The 12,602-nt window shown below is 39.3% G+C and overlaps 2 protein-coding genes across 3 annotated transcripts in view; one reads left to right on the top strand and one right to left on the bottom strand.

The window, feature by feature from the left end:
• The window catches only part of LOC121179249 (retinoic acid receptor gamma-A-like), a 33,478-nt gene extending 28,720 nt beyond the window's left edge, over positions 1-4,758 (top strand). For both annotated transcript variants that reach the window (XM_041033971.1, XM_041033972.1), the window contains 3 exons: positions 186-390; positions 613-771; positions 1,409-4,758. In XM_041033971.1, the coding sequence (XP_040889905.1) occupies positions 186-390; positions 613-771; positions 1,409-1,740 (696 nt within the window). In that variant the 3' untranslated portion in view covers positions 1,741-4,758. The remainder of the gene's footprint in view (positions 1-185; positions 391-612; positions 772-1,408) is intronic.
• Positions 4,759-5,781: 1,023 nt separating this feature from the next.
• On the bottom strand, positions 5,782-12,279 carry LOC121179247 (calcium-binding and coiled-coil domain-containing protein 1-like). Its single transcript, XM_041033970.1, has 14 exons — positions 12,167-12,279; positions 11,322-11,465; positions 11,078-11,180; positions 10,407-10,609; positions 9,998-10,210; positions 9,684-9,832; positions 9,512-9,581; positions 8,960-9,214; positions 8,715-8,840; positions 8,306-8,401; positions 7,938-8,025; positions 7,678-7,844; positions 6,923-7,005; positions 5,782-6,532 (listed from the first exon to the last, which is right to left on the bottom strand). Exons 2-14 carry the CDS (start codon positions 11,451-11,453, stop codon positions 6,505-6,507), a joined length of 1,713 nt encoding a protein of 570 aa, XP_040889904.1. The 5' UTR covers positions 11,454-11,465; positions 12,167-12,279; the 3' UTR covers positions 5,782-6,504.
• Positions 12,280-12,602: the final 323 nt, after the last annotated feature.

Raw genomic sequence — 12,602 nt, 5'->3', positions numbered from 1 at the left:
CACCACTTCCACCTCCCTAACGCTTTCTCATTTGTCATGCTGCTTAACTTGTCTATATGATGTGATTCAGAACAGCTGCCATGAAACCTTTTTGTACTGAATTTCATTGTTATTTGACTAAATGTATACTTTTATTCTTTTGTTTCTGTATCTTTTCTTCTGTCTCAATTTGTTCCCCTTCTTAGATGCTGAGGATATGCACTCGCTACACACCAGAACAGGACACAATGACCTTCTCAGATGGCCTAACTCTTAACAGGACACAGATGCACAACGCTGGCTTCGGTCCACTCACAGACCTGGTGTTTGCCTTTGCTGGTCAGCTGCTGCCTTTGGAGATGGACGACACAGAGACGGGGCTACTCAGTGCCATCTGCCTGATCTGTGGAGGTAAGTCTGGGCTTCCATTTTGTTTCTGTTGACATCATCTCCATCTGCATTCATGGAGTCTTGATGGAAAGGAACTACAACCAAGATTATTTCATAGTTTAGTAACCAGCCTTCAAAAGTTTGTCTCACTGTTTTGAAGTTCCCTTTCTATCATCTTGTGTACTGTTGTGTAAACTTTTAATGTTTCCTCTTCACTTTGGTTCTTCCCTCTTGCTCTCTCAGACCGTATGGACCTGGAAGAGCCAGAGAAGGTAGACAAGCTGCAGGAGCCGCTGTTAGAGGCTCTCAAGATCTACACCCGCCGCAGACGCCCAGACAAGCCTCATATGTTTCCACGAATGCTGATGAAAGTCACGGACCTCCGAGGAATCAGCACCAAAGGTCAGCTGAGGCTTTACATGCTGTAACCTCAGATTAGGAGTAGAGCTGGGTATCCAACCTCTCCAACCTTTATTGGCACAGATTGAAATGCCTTTGTAGCACTATCAGCAGCTCTAAACTACTGAAAGTTGGCATCAGATGTCTAGTCAGATTTATGGATTTACTTTTTCCTCTTTCAGACTAGAATAAAAATTGCTATTTTAGTTCAGCTCAGAAATTACTTTGGTATCAGTATCAAACTCAAGAACTGTACTGACACAAAATCACAAAATTATGAACTGTATTTATGATATCACAAGTTTAAAGTAATAAAGCAAATTCACCTTGGAGATCTTGGAGAAGAGTTTCATTCCAAATGAAACATAAAATGTTTTTAGAGAAAAGTTGATTTGTAAATTGAAAAAAATTATTCAATATTGTTGTATCTTAGGAACCATGCCTGAAAAATTGTTCTGTCAGAGACACTGTGCCATCATCTGTATATTCAAAGAACATGGCAAAAAAGTGGCATTGTTTTCCTGAAATGGGACGAAACTTGACAGTGATTCCTCTAAAAAGTGAAAAAATGGACATTGTATGAGAGGCTTCTTCCTCTTTTCATAGCCTAACAATTAAGTAAATATGCATGTGCCTATAGGTGCTGAGAGAGCCATCACACTGAAGACGGAGATTCCCGGGCCCATGCCTCCACTGATCAGGGAGATGCTGGAGAACCCTGATGCCTTTGAGGACAGCAGTGACTCAGGGGACAGTGCTGCCGCCGCTCCCCCCGCCATTCAAGCCATCAAGCAAGAGGAGAAACCCACGTATGAGTCGACTGTCGAGGAGGAAGAGGAGGAGGAAGAGGACGACTACTGGGATGAGGAGAAAGAGCGAGGGGCGGACAGTGACGGAGAGCTGTGGGGGGAGGCAGCGGTGGCAGCAGCGGGGGCCGTACAAAAAAAAGGTGTGACTGGAAAAACACAGTGAGAGAAACACAATGATGCTGCTTCCCCCTCCAGATCACTGAGCCCTTGCCCAGCAATATCTCCAAGGAAACCTCACAGAATTAGGCTCTTATTCAACAACATGTTGCATACAGCACATAGTTGCATATACTGTACATATACTGGACTGAAATGTTCAGTTCAGCTTAAGAGACAAGGAATGGGAGAGGCAAAAGCACTAAATGTCAGTGGGAGGGCACCAATTAAAATCACTGTGCCAAAATGAGACTGTCTAAAAGATATTTCAAAAGTGTTTTGTCCACACAGAGAGGAACAAGAGGTGGTGGACAGAAGAAAATGCACTCCTCTGCTATCTATAAGGGCTATGCTTTGTATAAAATTGATGGTAAAAACACATTGTAACAACAGAACTCTACATGGTGTCCATTTGCCGCAAATGTCTTTTCAAAATTCCTTTTATTACTATTCAGAGATATGCTACTTATTTTTTTATTGTATGGATTTCCCAAGCATGTACACATTCTGTTCTGTGTCTATGCCTGTTTGTGGGACTTTTTCTGTTTTTGTTTTTGTATATTTTCCCTCAGTCTTGCTCATATTTGACTGGTCATATGTGGTGTTTAAGTTTGTTTTTAATTTTATGCATTTCAGCTTTTTTTTTTTGGACACAATAAAAAGCAATAGCAAAGATAGGAAAGAGCAATAGCAAAACAAGAGCAGGACTCACACTCACAATGTGACAAGCACATGGTTATGTAAGTTAGCCTTCTAATTCATGAAAATCTCTTATGATTATACTGTGTGAAAGAGAATAATAATGTAATTTCAACTCTGGTGCTTGTGATCCAAATAAGATTTTGACAAAGAATGCAAAGCTAATGCAGCAACATATCGCCACCTCTTGACAAAAATAAACACTTACAATAATCAAAGAAATACTCCAAAGGGTAGATTTAACATCAACGCATAATCTCAGGTTGATTCTATCAGGACCACACATCACCTGTCAATACAGTATTTTGGAAGAAAACTGTTGGTGTGAATGCTCTGACAAAACTTCCCCATCTTCAACAAAAAGTCTTCTTACATCAAGGAGTAGGAATAATGAAAAATTAAAAAGTTGTTGACTATGCTGTACTCATTCTTTGTACAGCAACCAGGTACAGGTAAGCCATACGATTTTAAATTTTTTAGGAGTGCGCGAAAAATCATGTAAAACATAACATAACCTTTAAAAGCAGTTTACTTCACGGAAAACCTCAGGTGTGTATGTTTGTGTGTGCATGAGTGTGTAACTGAGAGCATTTACCGATTGTATAGATTCGACGTTACTGTCATTACCGCTATAATCCACAGTGAGAATTTATGCAAGTCAAATTAATAGTAACCAAATGCTTTTAAACGATTTAAAGAAACCCCACTCACCCAAAGATGTCTGGTGGACAGTAGGACAATGATGCAAGCTGATGAAAAATCACAGAAATAGCAATAAATGCTGCACTTCACAACTTTGAGGTTGCAGCCGTCCAACACAATCAACAAAACTAACAATTTACATCGGATGACCTGTTTGCTGAAGAATAGGACGATAGTTTAAAAATGATGTGTTCATGTGTGCTGTTTCTAATGAGTGGTGCAAAAAACATGGATTTTGTTAAAATAAATACCTACAGTTTCTTTTTCATTGAGACTATACAACTTTTTTTTTAAGCAAGATGTATAAAATTGTCATTATTTGTGTGATGAAAAACAATACAGGTCTTTGTGAACTCCTTAACAGTTGTAAGGGAAAAGATTCTCCATCAAATCATGTGTCAAATCATTGCAACAGCACAGCTGCAACATTGTTAATGTAGTTATTATTTTTTTTATCTATATATGAGGGATAAAGGTAGTTTCAAAGATGAAGCTAGATATCTGAAAAACAAAGAGTGCGTGTTTCTGATTATGATACATGGAGCCATTCACTCCCTCAATGAAGCAGAAAAAAAAGAAGAAAATATGTGTTCAGCAGAAAAACATTGTGGCCGTATGCCAGCGGTTTTGAAGAAAGATGGGTCTTTAGCACCAGATGTAAAGCTCTCAAGGACACAGAAGCTGATTTCAGTATTAAATAATCAACACAGACGCCATCAGGACTTTTTTAGACTCTTAAATCATGATTTTGCAATTAGAGGATAGAAACATCACAACCATGTGACTGAGGGAAAAGTTATTTTCAGTGTTTTTTCCTCACACAGTTTCTCTTCCACTGTTTCTCTTATCTCACACATACACACAAAATTTCATATATACACACACATATACATAGACGCACACAGTCAATATTTTGCACATCATCATCCAATTATACATACTATGTTATTTAGTATTTAAAGATGTTTCTATATGACATAACCGTGATCTTTCATGATAGTTTTCCTGTTTCCTTTTTATTTCTTAAACATTTTCTCGAGTTTGAGCTGGTGCAATAAATAAGCCTTGAAAGAGACCACAAAGGCCTAAGCTCTATACAAAAGCATGTGACTGAAAAAAAAAAAAAAGACCAAAGACAGACATTACATTTGGACAAACACAAAATAACAGTAATTAATGCAAAATTTTTATTAGGGTCACTGACATGAAACATATTCACTTTGAACTGTGGGGTGAGGAGATTTGATGATCTCAAATTACCGCTGAAGCTGGAACCATTTTATCTCTGTATTTTATACATTTTGTTGTTGTTGTTGTTTTTGTTATTGTTTTTAACTGATACTTTTATAAACACAGACTCTTGTGTGCAAATAACTTGTCTTCATGTTCAGGGATTCAGGCACCTCATGAGTTTGCTGTTTCAATTTGACTTGTAACAAAATAGCTCTGACACACACCACACACGCACCACACACACACACACACACACACACACACAGAAACAAAAGACAAGGCTGATCTGTTCTTGTTTTTACATTTTTATCAAAAGTTAATACTTTTTCGCTCATTTGTAATTTGTTGTTGTCTTTCTTGTATTTTTATAAAGGCGCTTTTTGTTCTCAGACCTTTCGGTGTCCAGTTGTCATCATCTTTGCCATCACTTTACACACTTTTACACGCAAAGTTCACACAGCTTCATAACTCTGACAACACTGTCAATGCATACTTTGAATGTACAGTATTTGTGCTCGAGAATAAGACAGTATTTGTGCGAAGACAGGGGTCGGCAACACGTGGCTCCAGAGCCACTTGTGGCTCTTTCAACCTCTGCTCTGGCTCCCTGTGACTTTGGAAAATAAATATTGAGTATTTTTATTTTAGTTCGTTCGTTTTTTAAATGTAATTCTAAATTTGAAGATTATGGTGATCTTGTAACATTAAAATAAAAAGTTTTTAATTTTTTGTCGCTGAAAATATGCGTCACAACCGCCGATGTGCGACATCCAGCGACAAGGTCCATTGAGCTTTTCGATCCCCGGTAGGTAAACGATGCAAAGTTTCACAGACGAAAGTTTACAGTCCGGATGTGCAGACGCTGTGCGCTGAAGTTCAGGAGCAAAAATCACATTAACCAGGTAAAATAAATATTTTAATTGGCTATTATTTTGCAAATATATATATTTCGCTTTGTTCAGTGAAATAGGCCTTTTTTGTTCAGGTTGACAGTTGACTGCATGATCCAGTACAAGCGATAAAATGATGACGGAACACAGAAGCAGACGGCATTTTTGGTTCGCTGGATTTTTATTTCATAAGTACGACGAGGATCCAAAGAAATATTGAGTATTTTATTTGAAAGTAAGCATCAGCCAAGCGTCTTTTTTTCCGAGTTCGAAATGTTTTTGTTACATGCAGAAATAAAATTTCGTGTTCTCGGTAGCAGGTCATTGATTTCATGATTGCAACACACTATAGTTTTTATGCATAGGATACGTTTAAAAAAAAAAAATCGATATATGCAATGTTATCCTAATTTTAGATGTCAAAAGGGTTTTGTGGCTCCGGGTGTTTTCTTTTCTGTGGGAGACGGTCCCACAATATTTTAAGAAAAATATTTTCACCAAAAATTCAGACTGGCATCAACATGTTTATTATCATATTTTATTAAAGACCCCCACCTTTCCAACAGAAGCTCAGATCAATAGAGAAAAGTATCATAAATAAACCTTCATGTTAATCCAACTTGACATTCGGCACAACAAGCTACAACAGATCATTTCACACATCTGCAGCACACACCCACACATGGTGACATGGTTTCAGGATTCACACGCACATGCAGAGGTTAGGGGCTGATATGAAAACAAGATGTAATGCGTTAAATTCACGCTGATCATTGCATCATTTCTCAATTTTCCTCACACCAGTTACAACACATCCACATTTTCATTCAGTAAAAAAGCCAGAAAATCAGGGAATTACAAACACAGTAAGGTTTCTACAGATATTCCTGGATAATCAACATCTGCATGAAGAAGATGAAGACGAGAAGCATATGCAGACAGAAAATATGTTATTAGCACTTCATGTTTATCCCAAATTTTACTAATCCTAAACCAGTGACAACATCACTGTCCACACTAACAAACACAATTCTGGACACTTAAGACTTACACATTGTGCCATGTTTTCTGAGAATTCAGGCACTCACGAGGTATAGGCTCTATGCTGTGACCTTTGTGAAGGCCGGTTTCTACATGAACAGCTACAGAACAACAACAGAATGATCACAAAAGTTTACCAGGTTTTCTTATGAACGTGCATTGCAGTGGTAAACAAGCAACCTGCCGTCCAGCCATCCTTCTTTGTGTTACCACATGGGGGAGTCAGCCAGATCACTACAGAGAGAAGGAGAGTTGAAAGTCTTACAGAAAGTGGTGAGGAAAGAAAAATAGATAACAGTTGATAAAAAAAAAAGTTAAATCCCATGTCTTTGCCACTGCTGATCTACTTCTTGACTAACATCAACTTATTTTATTATTGCTTCTATTCTTACTCTTGTTATTATCACATTATTTACGCTTTTATTTTTACTCTTTAATGATCTCTGTGATTATTCCCACAAGAAAAAGAAAAGTGCCCACTGAGCAAAGGACAGCTTTTATATAACAGCAACCAGTCTGCCAGGAAGTAGTGGATGAAGGAAGTCGTTACATGGAGGTGATTCCAGCCATGGAGGGAGGAACAGGGTGTGTACTGTGTGACTGCTGGAAAGCCAGATTAGTCACCTCAGGACGCGGTCAATGAGCTCTGGTAGGATCTGTGGCTTCCCTTCACCAGCTCGGGGCTTACACCTTTGCCTCTTCTCATACTGAGTGAAAAGACAGAAGCAGAGAAGGACATTAACTTTATCTGTCTTCTCATAATGTACGGACCCAAAGTATCTGGTTGAAAAACAGTGGCACTGATGAATGTTTGTATTTGTTCAGTCTGATGTTTAACACTTATAATCTAAAATCACTGAAATACAAGACACAAGGTACATTACTCATTTTATTAGCATTTAAATATCTTAATATATTTCTGAGCTGTATATCTTCAAACATAATCTGAATGTGATTTCAAAATAGTAGTACTATTAATTTTAAACATCTAAACAATGTTTTTTACATGTGAATTTAAAAGTTGCAGTTGTCGTAAATTCTTACTGAATGAAGCTGTTATCAGTTTAAGAAAAATCATAATGAGAGATTATAATTATTTTGTTTGATCATCTTTTAAACCATCTGTGGTTTTCTGTGAATTTGCAGATTTGAACTTCCTGATTTGCAAGCCTCTTTTCAACCTGACCCAATAAGACAAAATGCACTGTCATGACACGTTTCCATGAGTCAGCATTCGACCCAGGTGTTCAACAATGGAGCTGGAGCAAAAAGAAAAAAGGATGGGGCAGCTTGAGGACTCAGTCTGGAAACTGGTCAAATATTTGCCCAGTTGGGTCTGTTAATCCTTGTTTGTTTTGCCTGTGAATAGGATGGCGTACCTGTGCGTCAGAGGATGGCGTGTCTTCTTCCCTTGGGATATGGGTCTCTGCCTGTGTCTCAGCTCTATCGGACCGTTCCAGGTGAGTGGACAGGAAAAGAGGCGAACAGATTGATCTGGGAGAAGCTGAGGAAGCATCCTCGTCATCCTCAGAGGAAGAGTCAGGAGCTGTTTGAATCAAAGCAGAAACTGTACTTCAGTGTTCACTGCAGTTCAGTGGGATAGAAGTGATGTGTGATGTGTAGAGATTTCATTACTCACAGACAGATGTGGGAATTTCTCCTTTTGATTTCATTTCTGGCACAATCCCCAACCTTTCCTCTAACTGATGGATGTAGTTCACCAGGTCCTGCAAGTGTCCAGTGTCAAAACCGCAGATTTGAAGATGAAGAAGAGCAAGATGACACGAAAGAAGATTTGAGTAGGTTGAGAATAATGGAGTAGGTTCCGGTGAAAACAAATATTTTATAGTGATATTGTCATCTCATTTTTGAGTTTATGATGGTTGTTTCTTTTTTCTGTTTTAAAGATATGTGTTTATATATACTTGTTGTGTGAGAACAACCTTATGAAGATGAAAGCTATTAATGAATGTTATCTGAATGTGTGTTCTGGGGTGAAGCCCTTGCCTGTTTCTCAAGCTGCTGCTCCTCCCTCTCTGTCTGGGCTTTCCTCAGACTGGCCTTCAGCTCCTGTAGCTCTCGCTTGGCGTCACTCAGCAGCACCTACAGGGGGCAGCAGCATCATACTCAGACCATCTGAACACCACACATCTGACCTGGCTTGTCCTCTTTCCTGCCGTCTATCACATGACAGTGAGAAGAAATGTTTACTCACTGTTCATGGAAGGTTTTCTATTTGTGCCTGTGTGTGAGTAATAAAAGAACTTCGCTGAATTCTGGCATGGTTCTCCAGTTTCCAAAACGTAATCTGAGCAACTGACGGTGCAGTTCTGCAGCACACGAGTGGTTATATTTAGAGCTTGAACGTGTTTGTGTATTAAATAATAGTGATTGCAATGTTCTTTGATTCACTTACTCGACTGCAGTCTCTCTCTCTTCTGAGCTCTACTTCTAGTTTCTCCCTCTCCATCCTCTCCTCCTGGAACCAGTCCTCCTTCCTCTGCAACTCACAGCTCAGCTCTTGCAATTTCTTTTTATCAGTCTGCATGAAAACAAAATAAATAAATAAATAAAAATAAAAAATAAGAGCAAGTTCAACAACAAAGTCACATTGATATATTTCTCATGCATGTGCAGGATCAGGTTCTGCTGTATCCTCACTTCTGCTGCTTGTTTATAAGCCTCTCTCTCTAGAGCCCAGTTGGCGTGCTCCTCCCTGAAGACCAGGTTCTCCTCAGACAGCTGTAGTGTGAGCTGGGCCACTTGAAGCCTGGCTTGGTGCAGCTCGGTGTGGGTATGGGTGTGACGGGTGCCCAGCTCCCTCAGCTCTCTGCGCAGGCTCTCGTTTACTTGCTCACTGACATCCAGACGCTCCTGCAGCCCTCGTACCTCCGTCATACAAGCCTCGTTCTCCACCTGAAGAAAGACAAAAGGAGGACATAAGTACAGAAATAGCAACAGGGGACAGACATGTTTCAGCTGTCACAATTCTGGAGTGATAGAACCATAAGAAGGAACAGGAAAGTGAAGAGTTAATGCAATTAAATGTAATTAAAATGTTCTTACTCCTACTGCTGATAAGAAACATCTAAATCTGGCCTGGTTCCTGTGAGTTGTGGAGTCTACTGGAAATTTACAGACCTGTGTGACCTGTGTATCCTTCTTTAAAGCTATCTGTGTTTCACTAAAGAAGGCGAAGCATCAACCACTAACCTGTATAGACTTTCTCTTTTCCTCATCATGCTTCATTTGACTGGACATTTTCTTCAATCTTTCCCTCAGCCTGTTGAAAGCAGAGACAGCAAAAAATAAGGTTAGTTTTAGGATCCACTGACCACATAGACCAAGACAAATGTTTGAACTAGCATATGTCTCCAACACTTGCCTTTCCAGCTCCGTGTTACCCTCTTTCTCCCTGTCAGTCAGAACTTTGACATCGTCCTCCAGGTCTCTGATTTGCTGCTGACTCTCAGCCTTGTCAGCCATGAGCTTACTCAGCTCAGAGGTCAGACTCTCCTGACTGTACTTCACATCCTTTTAGCATTGTGGAGGGAAGAAAAATGATCATAGATTCTTTATTACATGTGATTCCATTAACCACAAAGTTTTATTATCAGCCATGAGTGAAATTCAGTTCCTTTTGGAGGTAAAACAGAAAGTGCTGTCTCTGGCCAGCCTGGCAGTGTCACCTGTCCATACCTTGTGTTTTCCTTCCATCTTCTTCAACAAGTCACAGTTGTGTCTCAGGCTGTGTCTAAGCTCTGAGATCTCTCCCTTCATTGCTTCTCTTTCACTCTCCCACTCCATCCTAGCTTTTTTTCTGTTCTCTTTCTCATTCTCTGTCTCCTTTTTTGCCACGTCCACAGCCCGCTCTAAATTGGCTTGTTTTTTTAAGCATTCTTCCAATTGACTCTGTTCACAACAGGGAGAGATAAAGAGAACTGCATTATTTGTTGCTCTTTTTTTAATGCAAGATATACTTATTTATATTTATAGTACCCAATAGTAACACTATCCTGTCAAATATTCTAGTTCTCATTAATATGATGGGAAAAGAGTTGCCCATGTGAAGTGGTTCAGTGCAGAGCTGCAGTTTTTCTCTTCCCACCTGCAGCAGCTGGGCCCTGGGGATGACCAGAAGCAGCTCCTCCTCTCCGTCCTCCTCATCTCGTTCCTCTCTCAGAGTCTCCAGCTCATCTAGTGGCTTGGGAGCACAGAAAGTGAAGGGTCGACTGCAGGCACACACCTGTCCCATCTTATCCACGTACACAAACTGGTACTCCATGGCACTGGGACGGGGCAGGTAACATGCTGTATCGAGCAGTTGTGATTTAATCTTTTTTTTTTTCTTTCTTTAAAAATGAGCAAAACAAGCTGTCAGTTAGCCTAAGATGACCTTTACAATTTAACTTGAATTCAGTTTGAGAACAAATCAAGATATGTCAAATTATCAAACATGGTAAAAAAGTTAAACTCTGTTCTTCTTCTTCTTCTTGTTTGTGATATGTTAAAGAAAAAAAACATTTTGTCCCGAGAACTTGACAGTCATGTAATATCTTGTTCTGGCCGACCTCCAGAGCTTTAGCTTTCTAACCTTGCTGCAGTGATGTAGATGTTTACTCAGCATAACTGTTGGTTACAGGTGCAACACAGCACATCTCTGTCCACATCCAACCATTTATGATGCCAGATGTTGGCAAAGGTTCAACAGACTTGTAACTTTAAACCAGAGAAAGTTACTTTGTCATTTATTTTTTTTATGTTTAGCTGAATTCTTACCGTGGAAAAGTGCACAGCAGTTTACACTGGTTCCCTCAGTGTAGCCCTCAGGAGCAAGAGCCCATGTGTATGTGTAATACTGTTTCACTGAAGACCAGCCCATCTGTGACATGGTAACAAACACATTTTAAGCCGCAAACCATACAAATGTGCATCTCCATCACAACTGGGACAGAATTTATTTTTGCAGAAAACAAATGTGATGTTTTCACAATGTTGGGATGTTTAGAGTGGCTGAGTGTACCTCAAAAATCCCTATCCAGTCATTGCTGCTCCACTGATGGTCAGAGGTCAGGCTGTAGTGGCACTCCACTCTGGTTTGGGGGAAGTACAGTTGCCCCACATTTCGAAACACCACTGTGGACTGTTTGTCCATGGTAATAGGAAGCTGTAAAAAAAGAAAAATAGTGAAATGTGCTCCAGTGTCAGTCTGAAGGAGAACAGCTGATGAAAGTCGATAGCAGAGTCAGTTCAGGAATGCAGCATGGTCATAGCAGCAGTCGCCTATGGCCCCGCAATATGTTTATAAACAACAAGCTCATTTACCTACTGATCACTGAGCTTATACTATGTAATCTGTGGAAAAGTACTTTTACGTTTTTTCAACAATATAAATGATTAGCAGTTCATCTACAACACAAATGATAACAAAATCAATTCTTATAATTAGGTATAGATCATAAAAGATAGTCCTTAGCCAACTAGTAGCTCAGCTTTATATTCCAATAATGATTTTTTTTTCACAATCTGTTTTATTTAATTCCTAAAAACTGTAATGAATCATTTTAACTAAAAAATAAAATGGCACATTTTAAGCTAAATTTGCAATTAAATAATACTTTTTCTTAAATGTGAGCCATTCATTAAAAAAACATGTTTTCATAGCCTTTTTAATTAATTTTAGTCACAAGTAAATAGATGAATCTTAGTTTTTGTTATTGATCTAGTTTAGTGCTGTGCAGGCTGCTAAAAAAATAATTAGTACTAACTATAATTACATTACATTATACATACACAAATAATTTTAGCTTTCTAAGAACACTTAATAATTGTAAAATTAGCGTGTGGTGCTAATGTTTTTAATCTTACCTTCTTCTTATGAGAAATGAACGTGATGTCTTTTCTGCTATCTCATGAAGGACAGAGCTGTGCATCAGTCTGTAGACAGTGATGAGGAATCCTGTCAGGTGCAAGAGTTTCACAACATCTCCTGAACCATGTGGACCCCCAAGTAAAATTAGTGATACTGGGTGACTCATGGGAGATGCAGTCAGTGAGCACACAGTACATTACAAGTCAAAGCAATGCTATGGACTTCAGTTCCCATTAGTTGACACAGCTGCAGGACACAGGATCTGCTGCTGGTAGTTCTTGCTCATTGCGATTCTTAGTAGAAGCAGAGAAGGGGGTTAAGACGGGGGTGGGGAGGGGGCACTGTCCTCAAGGCTAAATGTTTGTCTTAAAAACAACTTGAGTGAGCCCACTGTCCTGGAATCAGCAGAATGCTGAAATCCAGCAGCAGACA

The sequence above is a fragment of the Toxotes jaculatrix genome, chromosome 3, assembly GCF_017976425.1.
Source record: "Toxotes jaculatrix isolate fToxJac2 chromosome 3, fToxJac2.pri, whole genome shotgun sequence".
NCBI lineage: Eukaryota > Metazoa > Chordata > Actinopteri > Toxotidae > Toxotes > Toxotes jaculatrix.
Note: the sequence above shows the minus strand (reverse complement) of the source record. Positions and strands in the feature narration are given on the sequence as shown.

Coding starts and splice junctions, on each gene's coding strand:
- LOC121179247 (XM_041033970.1), bottom strand. CDS start 11,453: ATGGACAAACAGTCCACAGTGGTGTTTCGAAATGTGGGGCAACTGTAC. Junction 9,215..9,511: donor AAAAGAGAAAGTCTATACAG/GTTAGTGGTTGA, acceptor GTCTTTCTTCAG/GTGGAGAACGAGGCTTGTAT. Junction 8,841..8,959: donor CTTATAAACAAGCAGCAGAA/GTGAGGATACAG, acceptor GTTTTCATGCAG/ACTGATAAAAAGAAATTGCA.